This window comes from Budorcas taxicolor, chromosome 14, assembly GCF_023091745.1.
Source record: "Budorcas taxicolor isolate Tak-1 chromosome 14, Takin1.1, whole genome shotgun sequence".
Taxonomy (NCBI): Eukaryota; Metazoa; Chordata; class Mammalia; order Artiodactyla; family Bovidae; genus Budorcas; species Budorcas taxicolor.
Window position 1 is genome coordinate 4,622,226 of NC_068923.1, and position 21,847 is coordinate 4,644,072.

Consider the following 21,847-nt stretch of genomic DNA (forward strand, 5'->3'; position numbering starts at 1 on the left):
CCGCTACTATTCAACATAGTTCTGGAAGTTTTGGCCACAGCAATCAGAGCAGAAAAAGAAATAAAAGGAATCCAAATTGGAAAAGAAGAAGTAAAACTCTCACTGTTTGCAGATGACATGATCCTCTACATGGAAAACCCTAAAGACTCCACCAGAAAATTACTAGAGCTCATCAGTGAATATAGTAAAGTTGCAGGATATAAAATCAACACACAGAAATCCCTTGCATTCCTATACACCAATAATGAGAAAGTAGAAAAAGAAATTAAGGAAACAATTCCATTCACCATTGCAACAAAAAGAATAAAATACTTAGGAATATATCTACCCAAAGAAACTAAAGACCTATATATAGAAAACTATAAAACACTGATGAAAGAAATCAAAGAGGACACTAATAGATGGAGAAATATACCATGTTCATGGATCGGAAGAATCAATATAGTGAAAATGAGTATACTACCCAAAGCAATTTACAAATTCAATGCAATCCCTATCAAGCTACCAGCCATATTTTTCACAGAACTAGAACAAATAATTTCAAGATTTGTATGGAAATACAAAAAACCTCGAATTGCCAAAGCAATCTTGAGAAAGAAGAATGGAACTGGAGGAATCAACTTGCCTGACTTCAGGCTCTACTACAAAGCCACAGTCATCAAAACAGTATGGTACTGGCACAAAGACAGACATATAGATCAATGGAACAAAATAGAAAGCCCAGAGATAAATCCACATGCATGTGGACACCTTATCTTTGACAAAGGAGGCAAGAATATACAATGGAGTAAAGACAATCTCTTTAACAAGTGGTGCTGGGAAAACTGGTCAACCACTTGTAAAAGAATGAAACTAGATCACTTTCTAACACCGCACACAAAAATAAACTCAAAATGGATTAAAGATCTAAATGTAAGACCAGAAACTATAAAACTCCTAGAGGAGAACATAGCCAAAACACTCTCTGACATAAATCACAGCAGGATCCTCTATGATCCACCTCCCAGAATTCTGGAAATAAAAGCAAAAATAAACAAATGGGATCTAATTAAAATTAAAAGCTTCTACACAACAAAGGAAAATATCAGCAAGGTGAAAAGACACCCTTCTGAATGGGAGAAAATAATATCAAATGAAGCAACTGACAAACAACTAATCTCAAAAATATACAAGCAACTTATGCAGCTCAATTCCAGAAAAATAAACGACCCAATTAAAAAATGGGCCAAAGAACTAAATAGACATTTCTCCAAAGAAGACATACGGATGGCTAACAAACACATGAAAAGATGCTCAACATCACTCATTATCAGAGAAATGCAAATCAAAACCACAATGAGGTACCACTTCACACCAGTCAGAATGGCTGCGATCCAAAAATCTACAAGCAATAAATGCTGGAGAGGGTGTGGAGAAAAGGGAACCCTCCTACACTGTTGGTGGGAATGCAAACTAGTACAGCCACTATGGAGAACAGTGTGGAGATTCCTTAAAAAATTGCAAATAGAACTGCCTTATGACCCAGCAATCCCACTGCTGGGCATACACACCGAGGAAACCAGAACTGAAAGAGATACATGTACCCCAATGTTCATCGCAGCACTGTTTATAATAGCCAGGACATGGAAACAACCTAGATGTCCATCAGCAGATGAATGGATAAGAAAGCTGTGGTACATATACACAATGGAGTATTACTCAGCCGTTAAAAAGAATTCATTTGAATCAGTTCTGATGAGATGGATGAAACTGGAGCCGATTATACAGAGTGAAGTAAGCCAGAAAGAAAAACACCAATACAGTATACTAACACAGATATATGGAATTTAGAAAGATGGCAATGACGACCCTGTATGCAAGACAGGAAAAAAGACACAGCTGTGTATAACGGACTTTTGGACTCAGAGGGAGAGGGAGAGGGTGGGATGATATGGGAGAATGGCATTCTATCATGTATACTATCATGTAAGAATTGAATCGCTAGTCTATGTCTGACGCAGGATACAGCATGCTTGGGGCTGGTGCATGGGGATGACCCACAGAGATGTTATGGGGAGGGAGGTGGGAGGGGGGTTCATGTTTGGGAACACATGTAAGAATTAAAGATTTTAAAATTAAAAAAATAAAAAACTATTAAAAAAAAACTGCCAGAAAAGATTCATGATCCTAGATGTAAAGAAGAACATTCATGATTCACAGGAAGAGGTCAAAATATCAACATTAGCAGGAATTTGGAAGAAGTTGATTTCAACCCTCGTGGATGATGTGGAGGTGGTCAAGCCTTCAGTGGAGGAAGTAACTACAGGAGTGGTGGAAACAGTAAGAGAACTAGAATTAGAAGTGGAGCCTGAAGATGGGATTGAATTGCTGCAACTTCATGATGAAACTTGAATGGAAGAAGGGTTGCTTCTTATGGATGAGCAAAGAAAGTGGTTTCTTGAGATAGGATTTACTCCTGGTAAAGATGCAGTGAAGCTTGCTGAAATGACGACAAAGGATTTAGAATAGTGCATAAACTTATTTGATAAAACAGCAGCAGAATTTTGAGAGGGCTGATTGCAACTTCAAGCGTGGATTAAAAAAAATGCTATCAAACAGCACTGATGTTACAGAAAAATTATTTGCGAAAAGAAGAGTCAGTTGATGCAGCAAAGTTCATCATTGGCTCATTTTAAGAAAATGCCACAGCCACCCCAATCTTTAACAATCTACAGTGGGTCCTACAGTAGGTAGGACCCTGATCAGTCAGCAGCCACCAACATGGAGACAAGACTCTCCACCAGGAAGAAGATTATGAAGAGCTAAAGGCTCAGAGGATGGTTAGCAGATTTCAGTAATGAAGTAACTGCTAATTAAAGTATACACGTTGTTTTTTTAGATATAATACTATTGCATCCCCAACAGGCTACAGAATAGTACGAGCACAACTTTCATATGCACTGAGAAACCGGAAAATTCCCAAGGCTTGATTCACTGCGATGTCTACTTCCTGGTAATGGCCTGGAACCATCCCATAATATCTGCGGGGCATGCTTGAAGTCTCATGTCAATTTCTCACTGCTCTCCACATGCTCCAGCTTCTCTGATAAGCCAAGAAAATTCTATAAAACCCCTTTAAATATCTGTCCTTCCCTAAAGATAGTGAGACAATAAAAGTCTCATTCTATAGTGCACGTCTCAAACCAAACTATGTCATTTCAAATGAAAATGGGTTTTTTTCTTGAAGAACACTGAAAAAAAATGTCCCTTTTAGAAATGTCTGAAAAGCCATCATCAAACAGAATTTGCGTGTGGGCAGAACACCTGGTGTCTCGCTCCGGCCCACGTTCTGCTTCTTCTGTGCTGGGTTTCTCACTTCAGCTTTCCTCAGGCTCAGTCACACTGTGTCAAGAAGAGGACTAATCAGCTGACAGCCTCTGAGCTTTCATGGTCTCTAGGGTAACAGTACTTTTTATAATCATCCATCATGCATGGGGTAACAGTGTTATATGCATATTTTTTCCTTTTTGAGAAAACTTTTAAATTGAGCAGAGCAAAACTTTGAAGTTACTTCATAACTGCATATTCTGAGTACTTCATATCTATTTATCTACCAGAGAAAAACCCTTCAGTTCCTGTCAGCTGTGGTGAGGCACCAAGAATTGACCAGTAACCCTTCTCTTTACTATAATAAGGTTTCCTGGTGTCTTTTGACAGGATTATCAATACAGCCTGACTACAGGCAAATATTTCTTAAAAACAAATCCCACAGTGCAAAGCTTTTTTGGACTGCCTTTCTGCAATGCAAAAGTAGGAAGTCAAGAAATACCTCGAGTAACAGGCAAATTTGGCCTTGGAGTACAAAGCGAAGCAGGTCAAAGGCTAGAAGAGTTTTGCCAAGAGAATGCACTGGTCATAGCAAACACCCTCTTCCAACAACACAAGAGAAGACTCTACACATGGACATCACCAGATGGTCAATACTGAAATCAGATTGATTATATTCTTTGCAGCCAAAGATGGAGAAGCTCTGTATAGTCAGCATAAACAAGACCAGGAGCTGACTGTAGCTCAGATCATGAACTCCTTATTGTGAAATTCAGACTCAAATTGAAGAAAGTAGGGAAAAACACTAGACCACACAGGTATGACCTAAATCAAATCCCTTACGATTATACAGTGGAAATGACAAATAGATTCAAGGGACTAGATCTGATAAAGTGCCTGAAGAACTATGGACAGAGGTTCATGACATTGTACAGGAGGCAGTGATCAGGACCATCCCCCAAAATAAGAATGCAATAGGCAAAATGGTTGTCTGAGGAGGCCTTAAAAGTAGCTGTGAAAAGAAGAGAAGTGAAAGTCAAGGAGAAAAGGAACAATATACTCATTTGAATGCAGAGTTCCAAAGAATAACAAGGAGAGATAAGAAAGCCTTCCTCAGTGATCAATACAAAGAAATAAAGGAAAAAAATAGAATGGGAAACACTAGAGATCTCTTCAAGAAAATCAGAGATACCAAGGGAATATTTCATGCAAAGATGAGCACAATAAAGGACAGAAATGGTATGGACCTACCAGAAGCAGAAGATATTAAGAAAAGGTGGCAAGAATACACAGAGGAGCTATGTAAAAAAGATCTTCATGACTCAGATAACCACGATGGTGTGATCACTCACCTAGAATTGGACATCTTGCAATGTGAAGTCAAGTGGGCCTTAAGAAGCATCACTACGAACAAAGCTAGTGGAGGTGATGGAATTCCAGTTGAGCTATTTCAAATCCTAAAAGATGATGCTGTGAAAGGGCTGCACTCAATATGCCAGCAAATTTGGAAAACTCAGCAGTGGCCACAGGACCGGAAAAGGTTAGTTTTCATTCCAATCCCAAAGAAGGGCAATGTCAAAGAATGCTCAAACTACCACAAAATTGCACTCATCTCACATGCTACTAAAATAATGCTCAAAATTCTCCAAGCCAGGCTTCAACAGTTCATGAACTGTGAAATTCCAGATGTTCAAGCTGAATTTAGAAAAAGCAGAGGAACCAGAGATCAAATTGCCAACATCTGTTGGATCATGAAAAAAGCAAGAGAGTTCCAGAAAAACATCTACTTCTGTTTTATTGACTAGGCCAAAGCCTTTGACTGTGTGGATCACAACAACCTGGAAAATTCTGAAAGAGATGGGAATACCAGATTACCTTACCTGTTTCCTGAGAAATCTCTATGCAGGCCAAGAAGTAACAGAAACAGACATGGAACAACAGACTCATTCCAAATTGGGAAAGGAGTACATCAAGGCTGTATATTGTCTCCCTGCTTATTTAACTTCTATGCAGAGTACATCATGAGAAAAGCCAGACTGGATGAAGCACAAGCTGGAATCAAGATTGCCAGGAGAAACATCAATAACCTCAGATATGCAGATGATACCACCCTTATGGCAGAAAGTGAAGAAGAACTAAAGAGCCTCGTGATGAAAGTGAAAGAGGAGAGTGAAATAGTTGGCTTAAAGCTCAACATTCAGAAAATGAAGATCATGGCATCTGGTCCCATCACTTCATGGGAAATAGATGGAGAAATAATGGAAACAGCGGCTGACTTTATTTTTGGGGGCTTCAAAATCACTGAAGATGGTGATTGCAACCATGAAATTAAAAGTTGGTTACTCTTTGGAAGGAAAGTTATGACCAAACTAGACAGCAGAGACATTACTTTGTCAACAAAGGTCCATCTAGTCAAGGCTATGGTTTTCCCCGTAGTCATGTATCGATGTGAGAGTTGGACTATAAAGAAAGCTGAGTGCTGAGGAATTGATGCTTTTGAACTATAGTGTTGGAGAAGACTCTTGAGAGTCCCTTGCACTGCAAGGCAATACAACCAGTCCATCCTAAAGGATATCAGCCCTTGGTGTTCATTGGAAGGACTGATGCTAAAGCTGAAACTCCAATACTTTGGCCACCTGATGTGAAGAACTGACTCATTTGAAAAGACTTTGTTGCTGGGAAAAATAGGAGGCAGGAGGAGAAGGGGACAATGGAGGATGAGATGGTTGGATGGCATCACTGACTCAATGGACATAAGTTTGAGTAAGCTCTGGGAGTTGGTGATGGACAAGGAAGCCTGGTGTGCTGCAGTCCATGGGGTTGCAGAGTCAGACATGATTGAGTGACTGAATTGAACTGAACTGAAACTGAGATACTGTGCAAATTTTGAGTAGACATCTGAGTTAATAAGGATAAATAAGCACATATTATTGCTGTTATTATCATAGCAAAATTATTAAATATATTTAGATTAGCAGATATGATCAGGTTTAAATTTGAATGAATAATAGTTAAAAATCTATTTCTGACATGTCAAATATTAACAAGATATCCTGTATTAAATGTATAGTACATACACATTTATATAATATATAACAAATATATTATATATAATCTATATACATATTTTATATGTATGAATACATGTTTTTAATATGTATTCTGGAGAAGGAAATGATGTTGCAAAAGAGTTGGATATGACTTAGTGAATAAACAACAAAAATTGTATATTAATATACATAACTTATGACTTAACTGTGATTAGCATGTTATGAATACTGAGAGTGAAATAGTTGGTAAATAAATATTGTCCTTGAAGACTTACCTTGGGGTCCAGGGTCTCCTGGAGGTCCAGGTAACCCATCCTTGCCTGGAGGCCCAGGCCTCCCATGAGCTTGAGCAGCCAGCATTGCCGCTGGGAGCTTGAGCTGGGATAGGAACACGGCCATCCTCTCTTCATTGATGAAAGGAAAAATAATACATCATGTTACAGAAACACTTTTTATGTCAAAAGTTTTCAAATTTGTTTCTCATGAAATTCGACAAAAATTGACTTGGTTTTCAATTTACGTACATCTAGTTTACCAACTGGTCTGATTGCTAAGAGATTTTTTGATTGTTCAAGGTACAATTGTACAAGGTTGCTTCAACATGAAGACAGATAAGTTGTGACAATGAGAGGCTCTGAGGACCTTCAGCAGTTCAGAGATGTCGCTAACCTAGTGGGCAACATCCTAGAGTCTGATTAACCTCTGTGATGACTTGTAGAGAGAACTCAGGTTCGTGTTAAAAAAATGGTTGTTATAATAAATGTAAGCCTCTTTCCAGCAATGCTGTGGATGTGCCTATGGTGATTTAAAGTATGCTGATAAGGTCTTTGACAGTCCCTTCCAAGTGGAATTAGGTGGAGCCTAATCCTTCTATTACGAACTGTGGGCTGGACTTCCTTTTACTTTTAATGAATAAGAAACAGGCAAGTAGGAAGACTAATTCATAAAGGCTTGCGACTTCCTGGCGGTTCTCTCTTAGCTTCTCATTCTGTAGGGAAGCCGGCTGCCACATCCTGAGGACACAAACAGACTTACATAGGGGTGAACTGAAGCCATCTGCCAACAGCCACATGAGTGAGGCTGGACGTGGCTCTCCCAGCCCCAGCCAAGCCCTCAGGGGACGTCAGCTGGCACTCTGAACATAATTCATGACAGACTGAGTCAGAACCACACAACTAAGCAACTCTGGAAGTCCCTGACCCAGAAAAAATGTGTGATGATAACCACTGTTGTTTTAAGCCACTGACGTTTTGAGAAACTTTCTTATGCAGCAATAGATAACTCATGTGGTGGGTGACACTTTATAGCATTGAACAAAACTGCATTACTGGACTTCCCTGGTGGCACAGTCGATAAGAGCCCACCTGCCAATGGAGGGGACGGGGTTCAACCCCTGGTCCGGGAAGATTTCACAAACTGTGGAGCAACTAAGCCCGTGCACCAGAACTACTGAACCTGGGCTCTAGACCTCTCGAGCCGCAGCTACTGGGCCCGCAAGCCACAGCTAATGAGCCCCTGTGTCGCAGCTACTGAAACCCATGAACCTAGAGCCTGTGCTCAGCAACAAGAGGGGCCACGGCAATGAGAAGGCTGAGCACTGCAGGAAGAGTAGCCCCTGCTCTCCGCAACTAGGGAGAGCCCATGGGCAGCACCCAAGACCCAGCGCAGCCACAAATCAACAAATACAGCAGTGTGTACAGGTCAGAAAGCCGCATTACTGACAAAGGTTTACTTATTGAAAGGATGCCCATCATAGTGATTTCATGGCACTTTTAATTTCTGCTGCTGCTGCTGCTAAGTTGCTTCAGTCGTGTCTGACTGTGCGACCCCACAGACGGCAGCCCACCAGGCTCCCCCATCCCTGGGATTCTCCAGGCAAGAACACTGAAGTGGGTTGCCATTTCCTTCTCCAATGCATGAAAGTGAAAAGTGAAAGTGAAGTCGCTCAGTCGTGTCTGACTCTTCGCGACCTCATGGACTGCAGACTACCAGGCCCCTCCACCTGGGATTTTCCAGGCAAGAGTACTGAAGTGGGGTGCCATCACCTTCTTCGGTTTAATTTCTAAGCTGGGCTAATATTTTACTTTGTCTAAAACTAATGCATACTTTTAAAATAAAATGTCTTATGATACACCCTCATTCTTATTATTATTATTTTTTTTCCAGTTTGATTTTCAGTTAGTTCCATTATCCAGCCTAAGTCTCAATAGGAAGGATATCTCATTTGGCCAAAGGAACAAATACAGCATTGGTGCCAAGAAGCATGTGCCCAGGGAACGCCAACTGGGAGACAGTGAAAACAACAAAAAGCCTCTGTACATTTCTGTGAGCCTCAAGAAGATGCTGAAACTGAGAACACACAAGTTTCAGGAAGCTGACAAGTTATTCAGAACCTTTAAACATCTTTTGCCAGTGTTGAGTGATGTGACCGTATGCACTGAATACATCCTAAATATTCTCAAGGACACAGCATTGTCCTACGTTCATCTACCAGGCTGCCTGTCATTGGGACGTAAACAGAGAGGCAAGGGAGGGCAGTGAGGACTGTGCCTGAGTGCTGCCTGCAGAGAGCTTGGCTGGCGGGTCATGAGAGTATCCTCACGGGTGGAGTCAAACATCAATACACTACTGCATGTAAAATGAACAACCACGGACCTACAGTATAGCATAGGAACTCTGCTCAATGTTCTCCAACAATCTAAACAGGAAAAGAATCTGAAAAAGAATAGACACATGTATACATGCATATGTACAACTGAACCACTTTACTGCACGCCTAAAACTAACACAACAGCTTTGATCAACTATATGCTCCAATATAAAATAAAAAGCTAAATGTCAGCAAAAAAGTGGCTATACAATGTAGACTATGGGGACGTTAATAACTCTTAATATTTAAACAATTTGAAAAATGATGAACTTCAAAAAAGGTAAATTTGAAAATATAAATAAGAATTTTCACTCTAGAATTCCTAAACGTCATATTATTAAACATTAAATTAAATTAAACATTCTCCATAAATAGGGCCTTACATTTTCTGTATTCAGTGCTCTTGTTGTGGGATCATGGAGATAGCTTGAGAGAGATGATCATTTCAGTAACAACTATTACCCATGTTTTTATAAGTCCCATGCACTATAATGATTATCTGCTGCTAAGCTTTATGACTAGAAATCTGTCATATATTCTCAAAATTATTTTTCTAATAATCAAGTCACAGTTATACTTATTCTTGGTTATTAATATCACATAGACCATTGTTTAAATTTCACCTCAGAAGCATATTCAATATTTTACCACTATGTCATTGGGAAGATCCCCTGGAGAAGGGAACAGCTACCTACTCCGGTATTCTTGCGAGGAGACATCCATGGACAGAGGAGCCTGCTAGGCTATAGTCCATACTGTCTCAGAGTCAGACATAACTGAGTGACTAACACCCTTACAAAGCTCATATTTAATAAATCTAATATATACACAACTAGATTTAAAACAGAAAACTGGAGGAGGGCATGTCCTTGCTATGGCAAAAGAAACAGTATTCTTTTCACGTATTTTCTTTAAAAAGCAAATTCAAATGATTTCATTTGTGAAACTAACCACAATTTTTTGAAGATACAGCTAATAAGTATTAAGAAATGAATCTTTCATGTGAAAAATTCCAGAAAAGTGTTTTATTGATTACATTAGTGTTAATTTTGCAAGTAAGGACAAAATGACTGTAACACATTAGAATCCATAGCTGCCAGCTGGGAAAACAAGGGCCAAATCATAGAGACCTGTAAAGAGGTACCTCAACTTTTTCCAGACTTTTCACTCAGTGTAGTTTTATTTGAACTTGAAAGATACTTTTCACTTAAACAGATATGTCTGTTTCATAAATTTTTGATGAAGTTACTCTTGAGAGTAACCTATTTTTCAACGAGCTTTCAATAAAAACTTTTGTTTAAAAAAGACACAGCTGTGTATAACGGACTTTTGGACTCAGAGGGAGAGGGAGAGGGTGGGATGATATGGGAGAATGGCATTCTATCATGTATACTATCATGTAAGAATTGAATCGCTAGTCTATGTCTGATGCAGGATACAGCATGCTTGGGGCTGGTGCATGGGGATGACCCACAGAGATGTTATGGGGAGGGAGGTGGGAGGGGGGTTCATGTTTGGGAACACATGTAAGAATTAAAGATTTTAAAATTAAAAAAATAAAAAACTATTAAAAAAAATGTAGGTCCATACACTGTTTAGGAAATAAAGCAAAATTATTTTCAAATAGAATTATTAAAGAAAAAACCCCAACAAATGTGGAGTATTAGCTGTGCTTATCAAAAGAGTAATCACCCTACACTCACATTCTGAAATCAAGAAGAAGCCAGAATGGAAACAGGACAGTGTCCACAGGACCAGAATCTCCAGTGAAGATTTACTGACTGTGATGATGGGGACCGATGAGGACTGATAGCTCATCTCCAAAAGTGACATTAAGTCACTGACATTCCAGTAACACTTTTCATTACCTTTCTATCTGAGGCATGTTTGCTTGATGTGAATACATCTGTTTGAGTAACTGTATATAAAACAAATTTGCAAATCATCCCATCCCATTGAATATAGGTAGAATATCTTTACATTAATTGTAAACTGAGTATTTTATAAAAATATGAAATTCACTGTTTACAGCTTGAAACTTTGCTTATTAGTTATTGTTTTGCACTTAAAAGATATATACTTCAGTACAATTTTTCTTAATTTGAGACATACCTCTTTGAATGCCTTCAATGTCTAAACAAAATATTCCTATCACTACTTTTTCCTCTTTAACATATGAATTGAATTTACAAGTATTTTGCTTTTGGTGCTTTTAAATATTTTCAGCAAAACAGTTTTTAAAAAAATTTTTAAATTAATTTAATTTAATTGGAGGCTAATTACTTTACAATATTGTGGTGGCTTTTGCCATACGTCGACATGAATCGGCCACGGGTGTATATATGTCCTCCCCCGATCCTGAACACCCCTCCCAACTCCATCTCCACCCCATCCCGATGTATTTTATTATTTTTTTTATTGAAAGATAATTGCTTTACAGAATTTTGCTGTTTTCTGTCAAACCTCAACATGATTCAGCCATAGGTACACATATATCCCCTCCCTTTTGAAACTCCCTCCGCTCTCCCACCCCATCTCACCCCGCTAGGTTGATACAGAGCCCCTGTTTGAGTTTCCTGAGCCGTACAGCAAATTCCTGTTGGCTATCTATTTTACATATGGTAATATAAGTTTCCATGTTGACTCTTTCCGTACATCTCACCCTTTCCTTCCCTCTCCCCATGTCCATAAGTATATTCTCTATGTCTGCTTCTCCACTGTTGTATTCTAACACATATATACGGAATCTAGAAAAATGGTACTGAAGAATTTATTTACAGGGCAACGATATTTTTTAAATAATTACTTCTAGCTGTAAATTATCTAGCTTTAAGATATACTCAGGAACAGTCATTTAGCATAAGAGTAATTACTTCCTCTGAACCATACTCTAATGCTCTATAATTTTAAATAATACATTTCTGAGCCAGTAAATAAATTATAAAGACCTGTATTCTTAATTGTTTTTCCTCTGTTTTCATGGATCTTTGGTCAATAAACTGTTTTTGGCTACGCTTTCTAATGAGGCAGGAAACTAAAGAGTCTGGATAGGAGCTTGCGTAAAGCAGACACACAGAGGCCATCTGCCAAGGCAAACCCGCAGCAATCACAGCAGTCATTCTAACAGATGAGACCGGGGTGGGCCTTCCTTGGAGAAAGGGCTCATTAATATCAAGCAGACATGAATATTAGTGTGGTGATAAAGTACATCAGACAGAGATGGAAGGGACATTCAGACATCATCCAACCCATGGCCTACCTTCTATTTCACAGATAGAATTTGTAAATATTTTCAAAGAGAGACTCATCTTTTTCTCCTAAAGCCCATTCGAATGTTTAATTGCCCATTTTCTTGATAGAGCTTCAACTTATTTTCTTTTGTTACTCCATTATGGAAACAGAGACTAGTTACTGAGTGATTTCCCTTGGGAAATCAGTCATTAATTTGATAATATTGTTATGTCTTGGCCTTCAGGTTAACTTTTACTCATAGGCTTGGCAATCGGTTCTGTAAATCACTTTTTTGGTTCTACTATTCTGGGGCTTTCCATATGTCTCTTGAATGTGGAAACCAAAATTAAATAGTTATCTCCTAATGAATAAAAATATCAGAAGAGCAATTTCCTTTCATATCTTAAGAATGATGTTCCAGTTTCATATTAACTGTTAATTCAGCAGCATCATTTGGTGGCTTCACATTTGCTTAGGTTGCTCATCATGACTCAAGGGTTGCTACTGCTATGTCTAACTCTGGCTCGATCTAATCCTTTGTTACCTTTGTTGCTTTGAAATGTTATTATGAGTAAAGACGGTAGATTGAATACATGTGTCTGCTTTAACTCCTTCTTATATCCCTACAAAAACAATAGTAAATTATTTTTAAAGGCATAAAACCATGAGAATAGGAGAATAACATCATGAAAGGAGATGACATTAAACTGTAGAAGCTCTCAGATGGTGGAGTGTGGATAACTTCGCAGACTTACAAAAACCAAATCTTTACACTGGAAGCTGAGGGACAGCCTGTGTCAAACCATAAAATCTTTAAAATATTCAGAATTGACTGCATGAGTTACATGTGGAAGTGAGGGTGAAGGAGGGGAACTGAAATGAGGGAGACTGGTTGGAAGCCTGTTTAGGAAATGGTCTTAAAATCACTTTCTCTGCTTGTGCAGCTGGCTCACTGCCCCTTCCCAATTCCAGCCTGAAGGTTTATTATCTGAAAAGTGTAAACAGACCATCTCTGCACGGAAAACCACAGACTGTGTTGAGACCCAGGCTTCCAGACTGAGAAAAAGGAGAAGAGATGAAAACTGCAATGCTTGGAGCTGAGGCCCCAGCAGGAGTCTTCTACCCTGCTCCCCAGATGGTAGCAGCCAGGCAGGTAATACAAGTGTTTCCTCTGGGGAATCTGATCAGAATGAGACTTCAAGACACTGAAGTTGAGGGTCCTTCAATCAAAAAAAAAAAAAAAAAAAAAACCAACTAGACTACCTACAATAAAGCTCATGGTTGGCAATCCCATCATTCACTCCTAATAGTCCATCAGTTTTTTCTAGAGCCCTTGCTTTTGCATGATCAGATAGCCAAGGAAGACTGGCACTGAGGAAACCCTCTAAGTTGTGTGATAGACTTAAACAAACTGAAAGAAGTCAAGTGCAAGAAACAGAGACTATAATGTGGCAAATACTTTTTAAAATTACATCTCCAATTGTGTCTACCTATGAGATGATATGCATATATACAAATTTGTTGTTGTTGTTCAGTCCCTGAGTTGTGTCCGACTCTTTGTGACCACATAAACTGCAGCACACCAGGCTTTCTTGTCCTTCTCTATCTCCTAGAGTTTGCTCAAACTCAAGTCCATTGAGTCAGTGATGCTATCTAACCATCTCATCCTCTGTCATCCCGTTCTCTTGCCCTCAGATTTTCTCAGCATTAGGGTCTTTTCCAATGAGTCAGCTCTTTGCAACAGACGACCAAAGTATTGGAGCTTCAACTTCAACATCAGTACTTCCAATGAAAATTCAGGACTGATTTCCTTTGGGATTGACTGGCTTGATCTCCTTGCAGTCCAAGGGACTCTCAAGAGCCTTCTCCAGCACCACAGTTCAAAAACATCAATTCTTCGGCACTCAGCTTTCTTTATGGTCCAACTCACATCCATACATGACTACTGGAAAAACCATAGCTTAGACTATGCAGACCTTTGTGGGCAAAGTGATATCTTTGCTTTTTAATACACTGTCTAGGTTTGTAATAGTTTTTCTTCAAAGGAGCAAGCACCTTGTAATTTCATGACTGCAGTCACTGTCTGCAGTGATTTTCAGTTCAGTTCAGTCACTCAGTCGTGTCCAACTCTTTGTGACCCCATGAACCGCAGCGCACCAGGCCTCCCTGTCCATCACCAACTCCCAGAGTTTACCCAAACTCATGTCCATTGAGTCAGTGATGCAATCTAACCATCTCATCCTCTGTCATCCCCTTCTCCTCTTTCCCTCAATCTTTCCCAGCATCAGGGTCTTTTGAAATGAGTCAGCTCTTAGCATCAGGTGGCCAAAATGTTGGAGTTTCAGCTTCAACATCAGTCCTTCCAATGAACACCCAGGACTGATATCCTTTAGGATGGACTGGTTGGATCTCCTTGAAGTCCAAGGGACTCTCAAGAGTCTTCTCCAACACCAGTTCAAAAGCATCAATTCTTCAGTGCTCAGCTTTCTTTATAGTCCAACTCTCACATCCATGCATGACTATTGGAAAAACCATAGCCTTGACTAGATGGAACTTTGTTGACAAAGTAATGTCTCTGCTTTTTAATATGCTGTCTAGGTTGGCCATAACTTTCCTTCCAAGGAGTAAGCAGTGATTTTGGAGCCCAAGAAAATAAAATCTGTTACTGTTTCCATTGTTTCCCCATCTACTTGCCATGAAGTGATGGAACTGGATGCCATGATCTTATTTTTTGAATGCTGAAATCGAAGCAAGCTTTTTCACTCTCCTCTTTCACCTTCATCAAGAGACTCTTTAGCTCCTATTTGCTTTCTGCCAGTAGAGCGGTTATCATATGCTTCTCTGAGATTGTTTATATTTCTCCTGGCAATCTTAATTTCCAGCTTGTGAGTCATCTAGCCCAGCATTTCATGTGATGTACTCTGCAAATAAGTTAAATAAGCAGGGTGACAATATACAGACTTGATGTTCTCCTTTCCCAATTTGGAACCAGTCCAAATGGACTGGACTGTTCCATGTCCAGTTCTAACTGTTGCTTCTTCTCCTTTATACAAGTTCCTCAGGAAGAAAGTAAGGTGGTCTGGTCTTCAAGAACTTTCCAGTTTGTTGTGACCCACACAAAGGCTTTACTGTAGTCACTGAGGCAGATGCTTTTTTTTGGCATTCTCATGCTTTTTCTATGATCCAGTGGATATTGGCAACTTGATCCCTGGTTCCTCTGCCTTTTCTGAATCCAGCTTGTACACCTGGAAGTTCTCAGTTCATGTATTGTTGAAGCCAAGCTTGAAAGATTTTGAGCATTATCTTGCTGCTGCTGCTGCTGCTGCTAAGTAGTTTCAGTTGTGTCCGACTCTGTATGACCCCATAGACAGAAGCCCACCAGGCTCCCCCGTCCCTTGGATTCTCCAGGCAAGAACACTGGAGTGGGTTGCCATTTCCTTCTCCAACGCATGAAAGTGAAAAGTGAAAGGGAAGTCGCTCAGTCGTGTCCGACTCTTAGTGACCCCATGGACTGCAGCCTACCAGGCTCCACCGTCCATGGGATTTTCCAGGCAAGAGTACTGGAGTGGGGTGCCATTGCCTTCTCCAATTACCTTCCTAGCATGTCACATGAGCACAATTGTACAGTAGTTTGAAGATTCTTCAGCATTGCCTTTCTTTGGGATTGGAATGTAAACTGACCTTTTCCAGTCCTGTGGCCACTGCTGAGTTTTCCAAATTTGCTGATATATTGAGTGCAGCACTTGCTTCGTCTTTTATGATTTGAAATAACTCAGCTGGAATTCCATTACCTCCACCAGCTTTCTTCATTGTGATGTTTCTTGACTCTGCACTCCCAGATGTCTGGCTCTGGGTGAATCATCACATCCTCATGGTTATGCAGGTCACTAAGACCTCTTTTGTACAGTTCTTCTGTGCATTCTTGCCACCTCCTCTTAATATCTTCTGCTTCTGTTAGGTTCTTATGGTTTCTGTCCTTCCTCATGCCCATTCTTGCATGTAGCATTCCCTTGATCTCTCTAATTTTCTTGAGGAGACCTCTAGTCTTTCACATTCTATTGCTTTCCCCTATTTCATTACATTGCTCACTTAAGAAGGCTTTCTTGTCTCTCCTTGCTGTTCTCTGGAACTCTGCATCCAGTCGGGTATATCTTTCCTTTTCTCCTTGCCTTTCACTTTTCTTCTTTCTTCAGCTATTTTCAGGCCTTCTCAGATGACCACTTTGCCTTCTTGCATTTCTTTTTCTTTGGGATGGGTACACTTTCTTTGGGTACGCTTCCTGTACAATGTTATGAACCTCTGTCCACAGTTCTTCAGGCACTCTGTCTACCAGATCTAATCCTTTGTGTTTATTCATTACCTCCACTGTATAACCATAAGGGATTTGATATAGGTCATACCTGAGTGGTCTAGTGGTTTTCCCTACTTTCTTCAATTTAAGCCAAAACTCTGCAATAAGGGCTCATGGTCTGAGCCATGGTCAGCTCCAGGTCTTGTTTTTGCTGACTGGATAGAGCATGTATACAAATACACATATAAATTAACATCCCTCATTGTAGATATATTGAAAGAAGAGAACAGGATAATACTTACTAACATGTGTGTGTGAGTGTGGTGTGCTCAGTCATGTCCAGCTCTTTTTGACCTCATGGACTGTAGCTCACCAGGCTCCTCTCTCCAAGGGATTCCCTAGGCAAGAATACTGGAGTGGGTTGCCATTCCCTTCTCCAGGGAATCTTCCTGACACAGGGGTTGAACTCAGGTTTGCTGGATTGCAGGCAGATTCTTTACTGTCTGAGCCACCAGGAGCTTCCCCTTCTCAAGGTTCGGGGCTATTAAAGATGCAGATGTTACCTGAGGTCTCAGGTGTCCTGACTCCGGGGCTGACTTTACAGATGTGCTACCTTCCACCCTCAGAAGGTTGCCCCTGCTTGATGTAATGTTCTGCTGTTGCTTTCTTATAATTCTTAATAATCTTTGAACAATGCACTTGCATTTTCCTTTTGCACTGAATCCTGAAAATTACCTGGTCTTGCCTATGCCTCTATTATTTTTCATTGTTTCCATGAGAGCTTGAGATGTCCTTTTGCTTTTCAGATGTTTGAGGGATGCTTGTTGTGGGGGAATGTTTGGATTGCAAAGTTTGGAGCCTATTTCATGACGCTTGATTCCAAAGTCAAACAAGAAAAGGAGATGCTAATATATAAGGGCAATGTTAAAATTACAAGGAGAAAACTCGTAACTCAAAAGAAAAAAAAAGAGGGGATAATTGTATTAAAAACTATCAGGTCAGAGCAAGATAAAGATACTTAGTAGAGAGCAAGATGAAATCAGCAGCATGAATTCATGACCTTTGAAAAAACTGTGTTTTTTTTTTTGTTTTTTTCTATTTTGTCACTGAAGCGACCTAAGTCCCTGGGCTACTCTGCTCTCTCTCTAGTGCTCACGTGAAATAAGATGATGTCCACTCAAGTGCTGACATTTTGTTCTGTCCTACTAATTTCTGCTTAAAATAATCAGGCTTCCTAGAGAGAGTAACTCCATGCTGGCAGTGAAAGCCTTAAGATGAACTTGGGGTATCTTGCAATCTTACTCCCTGGAAAATTCAACAATGCATTTTTAGCTTAGCAAAGAGAGGATGCTGTGCAAAAGAAGCAGGAATCATGAACTGATGAGGATTTATTTTCTAAAGACACTTCCCACCTTATTAAGCTCATAGTTGAGGGGAATGATCCTGACTTTTGCAAATCATTTGACAAAATTATGTAATATCCTTGTAAATAAAGAAATGTGGATTAGATTTTAAGACAACAATTTGGATTCAGAGCTTGCTAAAATAGATTAAATAAATGCTTTACAAATGGGCAGGAGGAACTCAATGGTGTTCAGACCTAATCCTTTTAACTCAACATTTCTATCAAAAATTATGACATGCCTATGAAATTTAGAGATGACACAAAGTTATGAGGGTCAGGCAACCTGCCCAACAACGAGACAAGATTCCAAAAGATATTTTCAGGTTGGAACAATGTATGCACGAGTATCACTTAAAGTTGAGTAAAAATAGACAAAAATCACACACTTACATTTAAAAAATGAACACAAAGCATAATTAGAAACATTCAATTTTTTTAAAGTTTCTATAAGGTGGATGGAGGGTTGTTAGCTCAACAGTGTGATATGGATACTTTTTTTTTTTTTTTTAAAGGAACACTATCTTAGGCTGCATTATTGAAGTATCTAAATCAGGGGTCAGAAAGCTTTCTTGGAGAAGGGTCACAAAGTAAATATTTGAGGCTTGGCAGGCTACACAGTCCCTGTCATATACTTAACCCTGCTGTCCAGCATGAAAGCGAGCAGAGAAAATACATAAAGAAACGAGTGTGACTACACTCCTATGACACGATTTATGGACACAGATTTGAATTTCTGATCATTTCACATGTCATGAAATATTATTTTGATTTAAAAAAACATTTAGAAATGTATCCTCCTTCCATGGGCTTCCCAGGTGGCACTAGTGGTAAAGAACCTGCCTGCTAATGCAGAAGACAAAAGAGACACAGGTTTTATCCCTGCATTGGGAAGATCGCTGGGGGAGATAATGGCAACCCACTCCTGGGAAATCCCATGGAGAGAGCAGCCTGGCGGGCTACAGTCTATAGGATCGCAAAGAGTCGGACATGACCGAAGCAACTTAGCATGCAAGCAAACACCTCCTTCCACCTGCCAAAAAGGTAAAAGCGCTTCTTAGCTTGTGGCTGTAACAGCAACGAGAGGCAGGTAAACAGGGCTGGTGGCCATGGTTCACTGAGCCTGGTCCAGATCCCTAGACACTGTCCTCTCCCTGGTCACAATACTCCTGGGGAATGAGGGCCGTTCCTCCAGGGCGATGGCCTGGGGGAACTGGACATGCTCCATGGAGAAGATTAAGGAGGGGTGCTGTGGGTGCTCACTCAGAGGGCTGTCATGTGAAGAGAAGGTCCTTTCCCCGTGGTGGCTACAGACCAGGAATAAGGAGGAAACTTACAAGGAGGCAAACTTAGCTCCATGTGAGTAAGAAGCTCCTATCTGAGCTGCCCCATCCTAGGACAGGTCACCTCTCAAGGCGGATGGTGCACAGCATCTTTGGACAAACGTTGCTGGAAAGACTGTCAACAGCAGAGGGGAAGGAGGAAGCAGGGACAATGCAGAAATGTGTACTCAGCAAATCTCACCTTCAAAAATCCTCAGAACTTCTTGATTAATATACTTCTTTATTTCTTCAAATGAAACCACATCAGCCTAAAGAAAAGGAAGAAAAGGTCTGTTAATATAGAACCTAGCACAAATGAATAAAGAACAGAAGTAGTGGGTTGGCATGCATGCTGTAAATGTCTGTAGAGATTCATTGATCTAACAAAATAGTTTCGTCCTTTGTAATAATCCCTGGATACTGGTAAAATCAATATTTAACCGATTCTATTATGTGTCTTCAAAGGATGAACACTCTAACTGGGTTGATTCTTTAACATGTTTCATTCATGAGCTAAAGCTTACTGAGTTTTACCCACTTCATGGTCAAGTTTATTTTGCAATTTACACACTGCAACCAAACCTGTATTAAGCAATTTTCTTTTCTTTTTAACATTTTTATTTATTTAGTTTTGGCCGTACGCCAAAAACATTTACGGCTCCGCATGGCGTTTCTCTATTTGTGGCGACTGGGGACTGCTCCCGAGTTGCGGTGCTCGGGCTTCTCACTGGTAGCTTCTCTCACTGCAGAGCACAGGCTCTAGGATAGAGAGGCTTCGGCAGCTGTGGCACACAGTCACAAGTGGTGGTTCATGGGTTCGGTTGCTTTGTGGAATGTGGGATCTTCCTGGACCAGGGATTAAAGCAGTGTTTCCTGCATTGGCAGGTGGACCCTTTGATGGATCACTGGAAGTCTGAAACTTTCTTGATACAAAATGCTGTGGAGTCTGGTAAAGGGAAGTAGGCAGATGATGCCACTTGACTTTTTAACCCCTTTACAAATAAATCTACATGAATTTGACCAAGAACCTAACATTCATAATAGCATTTAACATTTATAATAGTAATGTTTTATTTCAGTACCTTGATAGTTTTAAAAGGGAGCTATCATTTTTCACAGTGGTTAAGGCTTCAAAGTATGTTGTTACTCTTCTTTGTATTTGGTGGTTACTATCCAGGGATACATGTGTGGCTTTAAAGACAATATGATGGGTTCACACAGAGTGATAGCTTCTGTGGAACAGAATAGTTCTAATTTCAGAACATTTTATTTTCACTGTTTGAATGAATGCATCTAATACCACATATTGGCACAGCATTGAGAGTTCACTGCATAGGCTTGATTCAAGCAGAGCATAGCAAGAGTGGGTGAAACAGAGCATGGTAGGAATGCCCAGTTCGGCCCAATCTCTGGACTTAGCTGTTTATCAGGGGACAGCATGTCCTTCATTCTCTGGCCTCACACTAGGACTGCCCGCCTTTCTTCCTGACGAGGACATACTCTGATTCAGTTCCTCTGCAGGATGGCCACCCACCACCTCCTGAGGATGTTTATAAAGACACGGGCCTCCTTAGCCAGATAATCTCTTTGGCCAATGGGTTTCCACTTCAAAGCACCACTCAGGGCAGATTCTGACAGTCAACAAAATGGGGTTTTAACATAAATAGGTGTGTTTTCTGTGTAGTGTAAGGGGACACCATCGATTGTATTTGAGGGCAAGGCTCTAGAGTCGGTCAGAGCTGGGTCTGTCTGACCCCTAGATCACTGTGACCCTGGAAAGGTCAAAGTTCGGCTTCTGCATTTGTCAACATGGAAGGAGAGGTCACCTGTCCTCTCAGGTTAGTTGTGAGGATCTAAGGAGGGAATGTTCAGTGAGTACTCAGCGTGGGACCCGGCACATCACTTGAAATAAATAACAAGATTGCTGCGCTTGTAGAGGCCAGCTTAGGTTCACTTTATCTGGAAAGGTCTATGACTTGCAGTCCCAGCCAGGAGCTCCAGGAGCTCTCTGCCCACTTACCGGGGAGCCAGGGAGGCCAGGGATGCCTGGGGGGCCCTGGTGCCCAGGGAATCCTGGGGAGCCCTTGTTTCCTGGGGGCCCCACAGGGCCAATGGCCCCCTTGATCCCTTGAAGGCCTGGTTTTCCTTGTTCACCTTGTGGGCCTCGGTCTCCTGGGATTCCCTGATCACCCTGTTAAGGGAAAAAATGAATTAGAATGATCTCTTCTAGAACCATGTTAGCAAAGGTTCTGGATTCATACTGGCATGTGTTAGCTGTGGAGCCTTTGGAAAGTGGATTAAACTCCCTGCACCCTGCTTCCTCTCCCTAAAGGGGGGCTATTAGCAGTATCCACCGAGTAGATGATGCTGAGAAGTGACTTTACTCACTAGGGTGCCTAGAGCGGCACTGGCACGCAGAAAGCACTAGTTCAAAGTCAGTGATGAGATTACTTGCACCCGGTGTCAGCCCAGAGTGATGACATTTCTGAAAGTCTACAGTGGCGCTGCCACTTCAGGCCTCGGTCTCCTTTGTGATGACAGAGGAAGAGGGCTGAGAAGATTTCGTCACTGAAAGCTTTCATTTGGAAAAGCTTC

General features: G+C 40.6%; 1 protein-coding gene across 1 annotated transcript in view; it reads right to left on the bottom strand.

The window, feature by feature from the left end:
* Window positions 1–21,847, bottom strand: part of COL19A1 (collagen type XIX alpha 1 chain) — a 439,982-nt gene that overhangs the window by 13,310 nt on the left and 404,825 nt on the right. Inside the window, exons 47-49 of the mRNA XM_052652029.1 lie at window positions 21,273–21,443; window positions 19,455–19,521; window positions 6,632–6,760 (exon numbers count right to left, since the gene is read on the bottom strand). Of these exons, the coding sequence (XP_052507989.1) occupies window positions 6,632–6,760; window positions 19,455–19,521; window positions 21,273–21,443 (367 nt within the window). The remainder of the gene's footprint in view (window positions 1–6,631; window positions 6,761–19,454; window positions 19,522–21,272; window positions 21,444–21,847) is intronic.